The sequence below is a fragment of the Neltuma alba genome, unplaced genomic scaffold, assembly GCF_004799145.2.
Source record: "Neltuma alba isolate B1F8T4 unplaced genomic scaffold, ASM479914v2 tig00012920_pilon, whole genome shotgun sequence".
Classification (NCBI taxonomy): Eukaryota; Viridiplantae; Streptophyta; class Magnoliopsida; order Fabales; family Fabaceae; genus Neltuma; species Neltuma alba.
Genome location: NW_021637287.1, coordinates 250,157 through 263,564, shown reverse-complemented (window position 1 = coordinate 263,564; position 13,408 = coordinate 250,157). Strand labels below are relative to the sequence as shown.

The window sequence follows — 13,408 nt, the reverse complement described above, 5'->3', positions numbered from 1 at the left end:
TGCTTGACAGAAAGAAATGGAATAAAATGAACATTTTGATTTTACGGGTGAACTGTCTCTCAGGCCCCTAAAAAAAGGTAATAAGAAAAAAAAACATAATTATAATTGACGGTTTAAACATCATACATAGAAAAATCAAGTTAGGAAATTTTATTTTAATTAGATTTGACAACTTTTAGATTTAATCCAATATATCATATGTTAAATATTTATATGAAAAAATTAGTATTGAGTAATGATGACAAAAATATAATAAAATATTCATATCTTGATTTCTACACTATTAGAAATAATTTTTTAATTGATTAAACCAAGCGGTCCCTTATTCACACCTCCCCCTTTCTATGTCAGGTCTAATCATCCTTACATTGTTCTTAAATTGTTTGTTTGTAAGAATAAGTTGCATTATTTAATTAAATTTTAGATCTTGTATTAAATTAAATGAATTGACAATGAATTTCTTTTATACAAAATGAATCGATGATGATTATTGGTTTGCATGTGACGCACGTATTTGTACAACGTCAAATTTAAAAGGAAACAAAAAACTGAGTGCATCCGTATCCAACAACGGAGTTGGAGTCTTACCAAAAGGACAAAGCACGTACGGTTGGCAATTTTCAGTTTATCTTGCTTCCTTCTGGTGTTCAGCAGAATCGTGTAGGTGTGAGCTATACGATAATCCCACGCCAGTTGTGTTAGCCTGTGGCTCAGAGCCTAAGAACATTAATTGTTGTAGATATAGGATAACGTTTCCTTCCGCAAAAAAGGAGTTCACAAGACCACAACTTGCGGTGGTTCTCGTTTCATTTTTCCCTTTTGCTACTGTTTTGGTCCCAGTGACCTGAAAAGGAAGTTGAAGTTAAACGATAAAAACTAAATAAACGAATTTGCACTGCAATTTTTTCAAGTCTAAGCTGATGGATTCTGCTTCATTCCCTCGCTTCTTAATCTCCCGCGTCATCTACAGCTCAAGGTAGTTTTTCGATCTTTTTGCTTTTCTGATGGGAGCTTTAAATTTAAGGATAGCATGAATATTGTGTGGCAGCTTGCATCGCTCTTGCTTGACAATTCAGAGTGCAAGAAATGGCCTGTGGAAGAAAAGGCTGTGTGGGATTGGGGTTTGTGAAGTTGGAGTGGGAAACTCATACGGTGAAAGCAGCATGAAGAAGAACGAGAACGGGTCAGTGTTAGGTGCGACTGATGAGTCAGCTTCAGAACCATTTGGAACATTAGACGCAGAAATCACACCAGAAACTGCAGATTTCTTTGTGAGTGATGCAGAAGGCGATCCAGATTGCCCCTCCAAAGGTTACTCGTCGATTGAGCAGGCACTTAATGCACTACGCCAAGGAAAGGTTGGTCTCATATTACTATAATTTTCTCATTGCCTCTCAAAGATTCTACATGTACACCTGTACTTGTTTGTGTTTTGTTCACACAACTATTAAAAGAAATCACTTTATGATGAACAGAGAAAAATAAAAGGCATTGGTTTTATGCGTGGCAATGAATAGTAAAAGAATGAAGGGTTGATTTAACCAAGTGCTGGGAATTTGTGCTAGTTTGTGATTGTGGTAGACGACGAAAATGGCGAGATTGAAGGGAATCTTATAATGGCGGCATCGATGACTAGTCCGCAGCATGTGGCCTTCATGATAAATCACGGATCAGGGATTATTTCTGTGGGCATGAAAGATGAAGATCTTCAAAGACTGAAGCTTCCTCTCATGTCTCCTGATTCTGAAATTGAGGATTCTTCCGCCCCAGCTTTTACTATCACTGTGGTATGCTTCATAGTCTTCAAAACCCACTTGTGAGCTTGCTGCAACAAACGAAACCATTTATATTATTGTCCTTGCGTGTGTTCAGGATGCAAAAGTTGACACTTCCACGGGCGTATCAGCTGCAGATAGAGCAAAGACAGTTATTGCCCTGTCATCTCCGGACTCAAAACCAGGAGATTTCAGAAAGCCAGGTCATGTGTTTCCCCTCAAGTACAGAAATGGTGGTGTTCTCAGAAGAGCAGCTCACACTGAGGCTTCTGTAGATTTGGTCACCATGGCTGGCTTGAGGCCTGTCTCTCTTCTTTCAGCTCTTGTTGATGTAACTGATGGTTCTATGGCTCCCTTGCCTGTTCTTAAAAACTTGGCATTACAAAACAACATACCAATTGTTTCAATAACTGATTTGATAAGGTAAGTTCTATGATTGTTCTATTACACTTGGCTGCCTCCAAAGCTGGATGCAGCATAACAAATTAATCATCATATTCATCATCAAGGTACCGGAGAAAGCGAGAAAAACTGGTTGAAAGAACAAGCTTCTCTCGCCTCCCTACTAAATGGGGCCTATTTCAAGCATATTGCTATCACTCTAAATTGGATGGAACTGAACATGTGGCTATTGTGAAGGTACCTCCATATATGCGATACATATTGTCTTTGATCCGTTGTTTCGTGTAAATTTCATGTGAGTTTCTGAGACATAAATGCACAGGGAGAGATAGGAGATGGGCAGGATGTGCTAGTGAGAGTGCATTCAGAGTGCTTAACAGGGGATATATTTGGATCAGCTCGATGTGACTGCGGGAACCAGTTAGAGTTGGCTATGAAGTTAATTGAGGAAGCCGGGAGAGGAGTGATTGTGTATCTTCGAGGTCATGAAGGGAGAGGCATCGGACTTGGTCACAAACTCAAGGCCTATAACTTGCAGGATCAAGGTCGTGACACTGTTCAAGCCAACTTAGACCTTGGCTTAGCTGTTGATGCTCGTGAGTATGGCATTGGTGCCCAGGTCTGTTCTCTTCTTCTTCTTCTTCTTCCCTCACATTATCAAGATTTACATTAGTATTTGCATATTCTGATACTGATGTTAATTAACCGCAGATTCTGAGGGATTTAGGAGTCCGAACAATGAGGTTAATGACAAATAACCCAGCAAAGTTCGTTGGACTAAGGGGTTATGGTTTGGCAGTGGTAGGGCGGGTTCCTGTGATGACACCAATCACAGAAGAAAACAAGAGGTACTTGGAAACAAAACGAACCAAAATGGGTCATGTGTACGGTTCTGATATACAATCACCCGTAGCCGGATTCATCAATCCTATTGTAAATAACAAAGACCTACCCGGTAAAAAAGGGTCAACTTAATAGCAATACATAGTCAAAGAGATAGCCAAGATTTTCTTCTTCAAGTGAAAGATGTGTGTGAAGCATTTAATGTTCATTTGTGAAGATTGTGTATTCACTTTGCTACTGGAACGTTTCCAATCACAGGAGGTTCCCCCCCCCCCCCCCGGGGTTAGTTTTCTTTGGACTTCCACTTTGTTTCTTAAGTATAATATATTTAAGTTAAAAACATGGACACCTTACCTGAGGGGACAAAAATTACCGCAAGGGGCGCCAATCAGCATCACTGCATGTACAGGGCGAAAATCCGGCAGAGAAGTTTTTAGATTTATTATTTTTAGAAACCTAATGTTGATAGCTGATGAGCTTGAAACATGGCCTTATTGTCATCAGTGATGATTTATTTATGAAAAATAAACCAGAAAGAGTGCGATTGAAATCTATATGTACTACGGACGCGTAAAATAAAAAGTGGACTTCTATTTACACTAGAGACTATTTGTATTATATGCTGAAATTATGCCGCCTCAGTTCTTTAATTTGAATTTTAATTTACTCCTACATATACCACTCTAGTCTATTTTATTTCCAATATTTACCTATTCTGCTCTCAAATAATTTCTATAGTAGTTGCATATGTTAAAAAGTTGGTATAATAGGTAATTCAAACATATATGATCAATGAGGGTATTTTAGGGAAGATAATATCTATTTACTACAAATAATTAACTTAACTAACTTCTTTAATCTCCATAAATTAGTCAACTAGATCTTATACTACCTCCAGTCTTTAATATGAGACTCTGTTTGACTTTTATTTTAGTCCTAAATATAAGGCTCCAATTCACTTTGTCTCTCATATTTTTATATTTTTTTTTCCAAAGTAGCCCTTCTAACAATGATAGTTCTAGTTAATATACTTGATTAGTAAGGATATTTTAGAAAAGACAACACCTATTTAGGACAAATAACTAACTCAACTTACTTCCTTAATCTCTTCAAATTAATCAACTGACTCTTATAACTAGGACCGGAGGTAGTATTAAAGAACGGAAGTAGTATATTCTTAAAGGTACAATTGATGTAATATGTACTATATCATATCCTTAATATAAGAGCTAATTTGAATAAATTAAAAAAAATAGTTAAGTTAGTTATTTGTAATAAATATATGTTATTTTTCCTAAAATATTATTATGAATCATATGTATTAGTTAGAACTATCATTTGATGAAATATTTAATATGTGCAATTACTACAAGGACTATCTTAGAAAAAAATAGATAAACGTGATAAATAAAGTAGATTCGGATTTTGTATTTATAACCAAATTGAATATCAAATTAGTTTTTATATTAAAGACAGAAAGCAGTATATAGTCATTATTTTCCATCAACATTAAATAATCACTCCTTTTTCCCCCCCCAAACCCGGAAGCCGAAACATCAAGTAACTTTTATACACTATTAGGCTCACATATTTATCGATCAGAGGCTGTGATGCCTCTTCAGGAACATCGGATATGATTGAAATGATCCGAAGCTTATGCATACGAGTGATATGATCCTTAGCTCTCTTCTCCTGAAAGAGAAAATTTCTACCAAAGATATCTTGTTGTGTTGCTCAAAAAACAAAAAAGGGTACCATGTTTAGCACACTTTGATGTAACGAGTAGTGAGACCTGTTAACTAAGCACCTATAATCCATCTACTGGACCTGGTAAAAACAGTTCATCTTTTGGTCAGTGAGAAAGTGAAATTTTCTAGCCGTACCAAATAATTGGAATGCGGACAAGCAAGATTGGGTCTAATCAAAGGATTAGTCTTTCACAACTTAATGAATGAAAATTCAAATCTTATTAAAAGAAATGCTCATATATAATGTCTAACAATATCTCAAATACAATTGCCACAAATAAGAAGATACCCATGCGTGGGGCTGGTAATACGGGCCAACCCGAGAGTTGCGGGTTGGCCCGTGATGGGTTGAGCCTGTGACGGGTCGGGTTGAAAAGGCTCGTTTGAAGGCGGGCTGGCTTTTAGCCAACTCTAACCCGCCAACACTTATTTATTTATTTTTTGATTTTTTTTTACTTTTTAATTTTTTTCTTATATAATATTTAAAAATAATAATAAAATTTTTGTTTTTTTCTTGAAATATTTGATTAAAAGCATCAAATAAATTATATAAGTATTTTATATATTTTTTTAGATAGGATATACTATATAATAATATAATTATAATAATTAAAAAATTTTAAAAAAAATAAAAAAAAAATAAATGCGGGTTAGCCCGTGGGTGGCGAGCTAACCTGCGGCGGGTTGCGGGCCTGATGGTGCAGGTTAAAAAGGCTTGTTTACTGGCGGGTTGGCTTTTAGCCAACCCTAACCCGCCATTTTTGACGGGTTGGCGGGTTGAACCCGCGGGTTCAACCCATATTACCGGCTCTACCCATGCGTGGAGGGAAATTGGAATACAAAATGAGCTTACTGACTTTTATAGACCCAAAATAGACTCGAAGGCCCATTCTTCAATCTCCTCCGTACTTGTTTATTGGGCCGGGCTATGCATAATTTAGCACCGTCCATATAATCCTGGCGCCTCCTCAACCTCAACCCTAGACGGCTGCTACTCTAGCGCAGGTGCGATGGCGGATTTTGAATGATTTAACTACCAATGATCTTCTGTTTTCCAGTTTCCGACTGTTGATTCTTACAACTTTTTCTTTTAGGGTTGGAGCATTGAATAGGTCGAGTATCATTTTCAGCAACCCATGGCTCCTAGCAAAGGTATTTCCCTCGTCACTACCGAGTATTTGCCCCACTTTTCATATCAACATTCGGTTTGCACCAATGATATTCAAATTCGGCCGAATATAATGACGTAGTAATTGAATTTTCTCATTTAACAAATAGAAGGGATGTGCCTGTCCTTAGTTGTCCCTGCATTTTCTACGGGAGTTATTTTACATTCACGTAAATTCTCTTCAGGGTAAATGCATGGGTACAGACTTTGTGAAGTTTGATGTTGATTTGGGTGAAAAGTTGGGTTAGTTGATTAACTAGTTCGGATATCTAATCTTTACTGCCTAGCTTAGCGGAAATATCTCGTTCCTTTTGCAATTATTATTGTTGAAGAATGATATTTTTGACAGCATTGCCTTGGCAAGCTTTTCTAGGCTAGTTTCACAGCACTTTATTATCCTTGATGGGCTTGTAATAGATTTAGCTGTTAAAGGCAAAAGTCAACGTTCGTATGAGTTAATAAGTGAGTATTATTTATAATGCTCACACTGCTTCAGCACCTCTGTCGACATTGTTAACTCTCTCGATCTCGAGACCATGCCCAGCTTTATGTTCGTCACTTCTGCGTGTTCTAGTTGTCTTTACATTGTACTTTTTTTCCAGTTAAGATTATATGCTTTTATTTTTGTTCGCATGGTTGATTTAAATTCTTCTGTTCTTCTTCAAGTGATAAAGTAAACAACTTTAAGTTTCATTATATCCTTTCAGCAAGGATACGGAGAAGTGATTGTAATGCAATAGAGTGCAGTTGATGATATTCTTGTTCATTGTACGGTTGATGCGTCAAGTACTATTGGCATTGATTTTTGCAATGGCTGCTCTAGAATTTTCATTATTTAAAAAGTTAATTGTTGCTGGAGTTCTTGTTGTGACTGATTCAAGCCATTTTTTCAGTTGATAGTTCGAAGAAAACTGATCCAAAGGCGCAGGCCTTGAAAACTGCTAAAGCAGTCAAGTCAGGCCCTGCCTTCAAAAAGAAGGCCAAGAAAATCAGAACCTCTGTTACATTCCATCGGCCAAAGACTTTGAAAAAGGCTAGGAATCCCAAGTACCCTCGTATTAGTGCTCCACCAAGGAATAAACTCGATCATTATCAAATTTTGAAGTACCCTCTCACTACTGAGTCTGCAATGAAGAAGATTGAAGACAACAACACTTTGGTTTTCATTGTTGACCTACGTGCTGACAAGAAGAAGATAAAGGATGCCGTGAAGAAAATGTATGACATTCAAGCCAAGAAAGTAAACACCTTGATCAGGTGAGCCTTTGCATACTGAGGCTTTAACGATAATCAGTTGACTCTGAAGCATTTCTAATTATGATCCATATTGCCCCTTGCCATATTTTCTCTTTTATTGTCGTTCAAGTTAGATATGTGTTGGCATTTATAGGTTTTTGGTTGTTTATTAATATATATGAGGAAAGAATTTGAAGTGCTTGGCATAGTGTTTACAACTTTACTTGCAGTTATAATCTTAGGATTTTTCTTTTGCTTAAGTGGTGAAAAATTGTTTGGGTTTGTATTAGATTACTACCTGGAGAACTAGTTTGAGCTTATATCGATTGGTGGAGGAACTTCGCTGCAATTTCCCCTAAATTTGCTTTATCCTATTACAGGCCCGATGGCACCAAGAAGGCATATGTTAGGCTGACTCCTGATTATGATGCATTGGACGTGGCAAACAAAATTGGGATTATCTAAGTGTGAATCCTGCATCGCCTCTGTTATTTTCCTTGTAAAAGTTGTCAGGCAGTTTCATGGAGAGGTAATTCATAGGAGACTTTCGAAACATGGTTGAGTTCTATATTTTGTTTTATTTCTGTTCAATTGTCATTAACTAGACTCCAGGTTACAATTTTGACATGAAATTTACTTTTTAAGTTGGTGGATTTAATGAGCCTACGATCTTTTCATTCAATAGGAGGGATGAGCCGACTGGGACCTCGCGTTTTTAGCTTAAAATTCTGTGGTGTTTATTTCTTTCTTTGTTTTTTTTTTCGGATGAGGAATTCGTGTGGTATTTCGTGAGAAATGAAAAATTCGTGATCTCTAAGGCACCAGATGGTTATCCGTGTTTGTGTTTGTGTTTGTGATATTTGAAAGGTGCCTGTTCAATCCACGCTATATTTTACGGAAATGAAGCGAGGTTGGGTTTCGAACGTGTCGATGGGATTCACAAAGTACCCGCGCAAGGAAAGCGTGACCTGATAATAGAGTTTAAAATTCGATGCCTAACTTTTTCTTTAGGATATTACATGAAAGTTTTGATTGGCGAAGTTCTATTTATCTTCTTCCATGATCGAATATACTCAACTGTAATGATACTTCTATGCTGGCGTTGCTATGTTATCTTCCCATGGTTGCTTGTCGGTGCAAGCAATTATGGATTTGAAAAATCAGATAGGAAAATCCATCCAATCCCATGAACCGGGGAAAAAAAGGAAAAAAGAGAGAGAGGAAAACTAACGTTAGAGTTTAGGCATGATAAAAACGAAAGCGAATCAATTGGAACATGAGATGGGTTGTACTGTTGATGCCTGACGGCCTAACTGTGAAGCCCTTGGCACCGAAGAGCCTTCTCTGTTTAGCGTCTCGCGTAGCGATGTGTAGTAAGAAACAGGGGAGTCCAAGTTAAGAGCGAGATGATCATAATTGACATTAGATCTGCAGAGAGGACAACTTGAGTGAGACCGAAGCCACGTGGCTATGCAGGAAACATGAAAGACGTGGGCGCAGCTAGGAAGTCTCTTAACCCATTCTTCTTCTTCAAACTCTCCCAAGCATATCGCGCACTCTCTGTTGGTTCCCTCGTTCTTCTTAAACTGAGACATCGGAAGAGCCGATATGACCCCCAACTCTAACCCACGACCTCGAATCTGTCTAGAATAGTGATCATCAGGGTCGGGCTCGTCCAAATCCCCACTTGAAGTGCGGTTTCTAGAGGAACTAGTGGGAGCGGTTCTATAGAAGAGGCAATGAAATATGCTGTAGAAAGTTAGTATGATGAAGATGGCAGAGAATATCACAACTGAGGATACCTTGTGTGCTTCCCAAAAGAAAGAATCATCCTCAGGCGTGCCAGAATTGGATGACATGATCCCCTCGTTATGAGCTCAAGGGAATAAGGCTTTTGCCGAGCATTTCAATCCAGTAAATCGCGGCCTAACAGGAGGATTAAGCAACGGAACGTTCTTGCCCAAGTACATAAATCCTCGTAGCGACACAAGAATCGGAGATAAATTTAAGGCTTCACATATGGTAATGATTCTTGTATTAGATAGATAATATCAAAGTCACCAAAATTGCAAAAAGATACTTTTATGCCTATATCTTGACATATGCGCCGGACAAACTTGTATATATTATATCGACTTAGTCTAGATATTCCTTGTCCAGCTATGTTGTAATTGTATGTCTCTGTAAGCTAAATTTAGCATAGTACTTTCAGAGGATGGTCGAGAAGAGAACATGAATTAGCATATCAGAACTAAATTTGGCTTTTTGTCTCTAAACATAAACATCGGGGAAAACCGACAAGGCTACGTCACTCAAACATCAATCAAAAGAAGGGTATGCCATTTACACCAATCACCGAACTCCATTTACAAAAGGGGTTTAGATAAAGGCACTAATTGATACTGCATCAAAATCACTGGTCAAAGCCTCTGACGCTTGCTTGCAGGAACTTGGTTGTTAAAACTCGCAGTCGAGGTCGACTGCCAAGAAACAGCGTTATTAATAGCAAAGTTCATCATAGAAGCTGAAGAACACGTCTCGAGAGCTTTCATCGGAAACCCAGAAGAATTCGAGTATAGAGCTGGGGATTCCAAGTCCTTAATGCTGAAAGGTGGAAGCTTAATGGGTTGAATAGGAGGTGGATTTCTCCAACAAGGAAGCGGACCAGCAACGAGAAGAGTCTGAAGCAACGGTCCAGCTTCCATCACAGACTGAAGCAGCTTTCCTTTTTGAGGCAGAGCTTTTCCTTTGATCAGATTCTCAATAACCACACTAGCAGGATCACGCTGGGTCTTTTCAGAATTGAAAAAACCCACGTTTCGGGAATCGGCAACATTCATGTTTGAGAAATCAGGAGAAGAAACTGCGTCCAGAAAGGAATCTACCGCGGAAGAACCGTGAGAGAGACTGTTGGATTCAGTGGTGCTTGAGTTCGCTTTTGTGTTGGGCAACATAATCAGACTTTCGCGAATAACCGGAGGAATGACATTATCCTCGGGAACACTCGGCGATGATGTGGTTGCTAGCTTGTGAAGAACTTTCATGAGTGCTTCTCGAAGTTCGTCTCTTTCATGGTATACAACCTTGAGGAGATCGAACAGTTCCATCTTGAGTTTGTTTGCCGATTCTAGTTCGATCATCGAATGAAGAAGCTTCTGCTTCAATTCCTCAATGCTCTGCATATTCCGAAACACAAAATGTCACCATCGTAAAGTTTCATGAGGGACTCATCGATGAACTTAATGAAAAGATCTTGCGGTGGTTGACACCAAGCCACCGACCATGGGTGGGCGTTACGGAGTGAATTTTGAGCAGGAGAAACATTTTTCTTTTTTAAAAAGAGGGTATAAATGACCAAGGGAAACGACAACGTTTGGTGCGTTGGACACGAGGATCATGTTAGATTTGGCTTTTGCAGTCATGAACTTGGACCCTAATTTTAGTCCCTGTAGAACGATAAAATCTCACGAATCTCCCAAACTTGCAAATTACGAAAGATTTTTTAAAATAGGAAACTATTCAAATTATGGAAAGCAAATTACGGGATAAAACGGGGTCAGAATAAAATTAGTACAGTGGGAAAATAAAAGGACAAATCAGAAATTTGAGAATTAGAGTCGGCACCACCAAACCCATCTTTTCAAAACGAAGATTTCTGTAGGATCAAGGAAATCAAAAGGAAAAAAAAATATCTGGCTTTTTCTGCCTGCTCTGTCACATTCAAGAAGTTTCAAACCAAAGGCAAATTCTAGAAACACAACAAAGACTGACCGAAGGATATAAAATTTCTCAAAAAGATCTTCCATTGTTCACACCTTGTCCTCAATACACGCACATGACACAATTCTCCAGTATTAATAGCAGAAAAAGTTTATTCTTCAGTACTGGAGTCTGTCCGAATATTGAGCGAAGCAGAAAGAATATACCAAAACCAATTCGCAGTCCAGTAGTATTATTCATCATGGCAGAGAGAAAACTGGAACAGCGAAATTTACAAAACAGAAAGTTTGAAGCTTGAAGAAAAAGATAGAAACCAGAGAAGTGAAAGGGAATGACAATTGCAAAAACTAAGTTCTATGAGAAGCGAATGAAAGAGTCGGCATTAAAGACATTGAAAAACAGAGAACCGACGTAAAGGAAGACACTTTGAATGAAGGATCAAACAGGAAGGAGGGAGATGAAGGAAAACAGGCAAAGAAAGACCCACCTCCGATTCAAAGGCCCATAACGACCCAAAATCTTCCATTGTTGTTCCCGTGATGTAGTCAGAGAGGAGGAGCAGCAGCAGAAGAAGGAGAAAAAGGGAATAATGGAAAAAAGAAAGGAATTGCAGGGGAGATAAAGAACAGGGCAGGACCTCTAATTTATAGAGAGGGGAGAAAAAAAAGAAGGAAGAAAAGAGGCGAATAGGACAAAATGGAAGGAGGTGGGCCGGAGACAAGAGAGGGAGAGAAGACAGGAGCTAAGTATGCAATGAATACTATGAATGAGTGAAATAAATAAATAAATCAGGATTTTCTTTTTTTACTGAAAAAAATAAATCAGGAGATGACAAAACAATATTGCTTGTGGGCAAAAATATGGAAATTCCATGTTCTGCGACGTGGGAAGGATTTGAAACCCTCCCCCACTTTCAGGGGGGGTGTCTCTCTCCCCAAATAAAATCGCTTTCTGTCTCCCTTTCTGGTCAATCGCTTCATTTCCTTTTATAAATCGCTCCGCTAAAATTCACCTTTAAAAGTTTCAACTTTAAACGCCAAATTTTCCTCTCCTCTTTTTAAGAAATTTTGAAGAAGATAAAAAAAAAAAAATGTAGCTGATCTGTTTACGCGTTTTAGACAACTCTTCATTATAAGCCATAATTTCTTGATGAATTCCTTCTTTCCTCAGAGTGTTGTTCTTTATCTGAGTCTGGCTCCGCAAACAATTTAATCAAACAATAATCTGTATGTGTGATTTTGGTAATAACTATGGGTTGGATTTTTAAATTTCTGGAATTGTCTTCCATTTTTTATTTCGACGGTCTCTTGTCATTTTTATTCAAACATTTAAAATTTAAATCAATTTAAGCCGTTACATGGTTATCAAATCATCTTTTAAAGAATTCAAGTACTTAAGATTCTCACTCACGCACACGTACAAATAGGTAAACAAGAACAATAATACAACACCTACAATTATCTCAGAAGCGGGCTATGAAGAACAATTTTTAACTTCAATATTAAATAGTCAGTAAACTGATTATTGATGCAACAACGGCATCCTCCCCCATTCATCCTAATTACTGGATCGTTTATTTAATTAAAAGATATATTTGTTCTCAACTACTCGCGACATTTTTCTTGTTAAACTTATTTAAAATTAAATATCATACTTTGATTATTTTAAAACTGATTTTCTTTTATACTACCATTTAGCCAGATTTTTCGTTGTACCATAAAGACAATATAATATTCGAGATCTTGAAGTATGTCAGCATTAGTAGTAACACGCAATCGTAATAATGGTAATTAAGTGGATTCTAGGCGATGACAACGACTGTCACGGGTTGATAATAATACTAAAAAATACTAATAATAATCGCAAACGAACTGTTAAGAAACAAACAACAAAATACCCAAAGCGAATAGGGAGAATAAATAGGCAAAGAAGTGTGGAGAACACCATATTTAAGCTCAAAATCGTAAGATTCAGGATTATGAGTCCTTCTAATCAACACAATTTCCTGGTCTTAGATGATGGGGCACACGAGTTTCTATTGAAGGGCAAATGAAGCTAATCTCAATTTTCAATTTCAAACGTGTGTGTGTGTGTGTTTGTGTGCATTTCAAACTTCCAATGATGTTTTTTTATTTCCCTTCTCAAAATTCCTGTGTAAAACCTGACCTTGGACTCTCATGAGTAATAGGAAAAAGATGAATGAGCCAAAACAATAGGAGAGACATAACATATTAACTCAAAATCTTAAACCCAATTTCATTCCATATGAGACTTTCCATATCAATTAATCAAAATTCCCTCGTGTTTGAACACGCTATAATTAATACTCCTCCGGTCCTTAATATAAGACCCATCTAACTAATTTGATTAGATTAAGGAAGTTAGGTAAGTTGATTAATTCTAATAAAAGTGACACATTTTTCTTAAAACACCATAATCATCTTTCTTAATACTCCTCTTTCTCTTCTACTTGATTATGGTTGAAGGAGTATCCATAGGGGTAATTTAGGAAAAAA

The 13,408-nt window shown here is 37.6% G+C and overlaps 4 protein-coding genes across 4 annotated transcripts; 2 read left to right on the top strand and 2 right to left on the bottom strand.

The window, feature by feature from the left end:
* The first annotated feature begins 783 nt into the window (after window positions 1-783).
* On the top strand, window positions 784-3,318 carry LOC114732596 (monofunctional riboflavin biosynthesis protein RIBA 3, chloroplastic). The gene is made up of 7 exons (XM_028919894.1): window positions 784-976; window positions 1,049-1,358; window positions 1,566-1,787; window positions 1,873-2,198; window positions 2,285-2,414; window positions 2,500-2,796; window positions 2,889-3,318. The coding sequence occupies exons 1-7, from the start codon at window positions 921-923 to the stop codon at window positions 3,150-3,152; spliced, it is 1,605 nt and encodes a 534-aa protein (XP_028775727.1). The 5' UTR covers window positions 784-920; the 3' UTR covers window positions 3,153-3,318.
* Window positions 3,319-6,130: 2,812 nt separating this feature from the next.
* LOC114732628 (60S ribosomal protein L23a-1-like) lies at window positions 6,131-7,916 on the top strand. The gene is made up of 3 exons (XM_028919948.1): window positions 6,131-6,179; window positions 6,818-7,193; window positions 7,553-7,916. Exons 1-3 carry the CDS (start codon window positions 6,131-6,133, stop codon window positions 7,635-7,637), a joined length of 510 nt encoding a protein of 169 aa, XP_028775781.1. The 3' UTR covers window positions 7,638-7,916.
* A 521-nt stretch (window positions 7,917-8,437) lies between these two features.
* On the bottom strand, window positions 8,438-9,031 carry LOC114732627 (E3 ubiquitin-protein ligase RING1-like). The gene has a single exon (XM_028919947.1). It carries the CDS (start codon window positions 9,029-9,031, stop codon window positions 8,438-8,440), a length of 594 nt encoding a protein of 197 aa, XP_028775780.1.
* Window positions 9,032-9,441: 410 nt separating this feature from the next.
* Window positions 9,442-11,499, bottom strand: LOC114732602 (uncharacterized). The gene is made up of 2 exons (XM_028919912.1): window positions 11,380-11,499; window positions 9,442-10,348 (listed from the first exon to the last, which is right to left on the bottom strand). The coding sequence occupies exons 1-2, from the start codon at window positions 11,416-11,418 to the stop codon at window positions 9,593-9,595; spliced, it is 795 nt and encodes a 264-aa protein (XP_028775745.1). The 5' UTR covers window positions 11,419-11,499; the 3' UTR covers window positions 9,442-9,592.
* Between the last annotated feature and the right edge of the window lie 1,909 nt (window positions 11,500-13,408).

Bases quoted from the DNA above. Each gene is read 5' to 3' on its own strand.
- LOC114732602 (XM_028919912.1), bottom strand. From the start codon at position 11,418: ATGGAAGATTTTGGGTCGTTATGGGCCTTTGAATCGGAG. The intron at 10,349-11,379 runs GTGGGTCTTTCT...CGGAATATGCAG, and splicing joins TATGGGCCTTTGAATCGGAG to AGCATTGAGGAATTGAAGCA.
- LOC114732627 (XM_028919947.1), bottom strand. From the start codon at position 9,031: ATGTCATCCAATTCTGGCACGCCTGAGGATGATTCTTTCTTTTGGGAA.
- LOC114732596 (XM_028919894.1), top strand. From the start codon at position 921: ATGGATTCTGCTTCATTCCCTCGCTTCTTAATCTCCCGCGTCATCTAC. The intron at 1,359-1,565 runs GTTGGTCTCATA...AATTTGTGCTAG, and splicing joins ATGCACTACGCCAAGGAAAG to TTTGTGATTGTGGTAGACGA. The intron at 1,788-1,872 runs GTATGCTTCATA...GCGTGTGTTCAG, and splicing joins CAGCTTTTACTATCACTGTG to GATGCAAAAGTTGACACTTC.
- LOC114732628 (XM_028919948.1), top strand. From the start codon at position 6,131: ATGGGTACAGACTTTGTGAAGTTTGATGTTGATTTGGGTGAAAAGTTG. The intron at 6,180-6,817 runs GTTAGTTGATTA...GACTGATTCAAG, and splicing joins TGATTTGGGTGAAAAGTTGG to CCATTTTTTCAGTTGATAGT. The intron at 7,194-7,552 runs GTGAGCCTTTGC...ATCCTATTACAG, and splicing joins AAAGTAAACACCTTGATCAG to GCCCGATGGCACCAAGAAGG.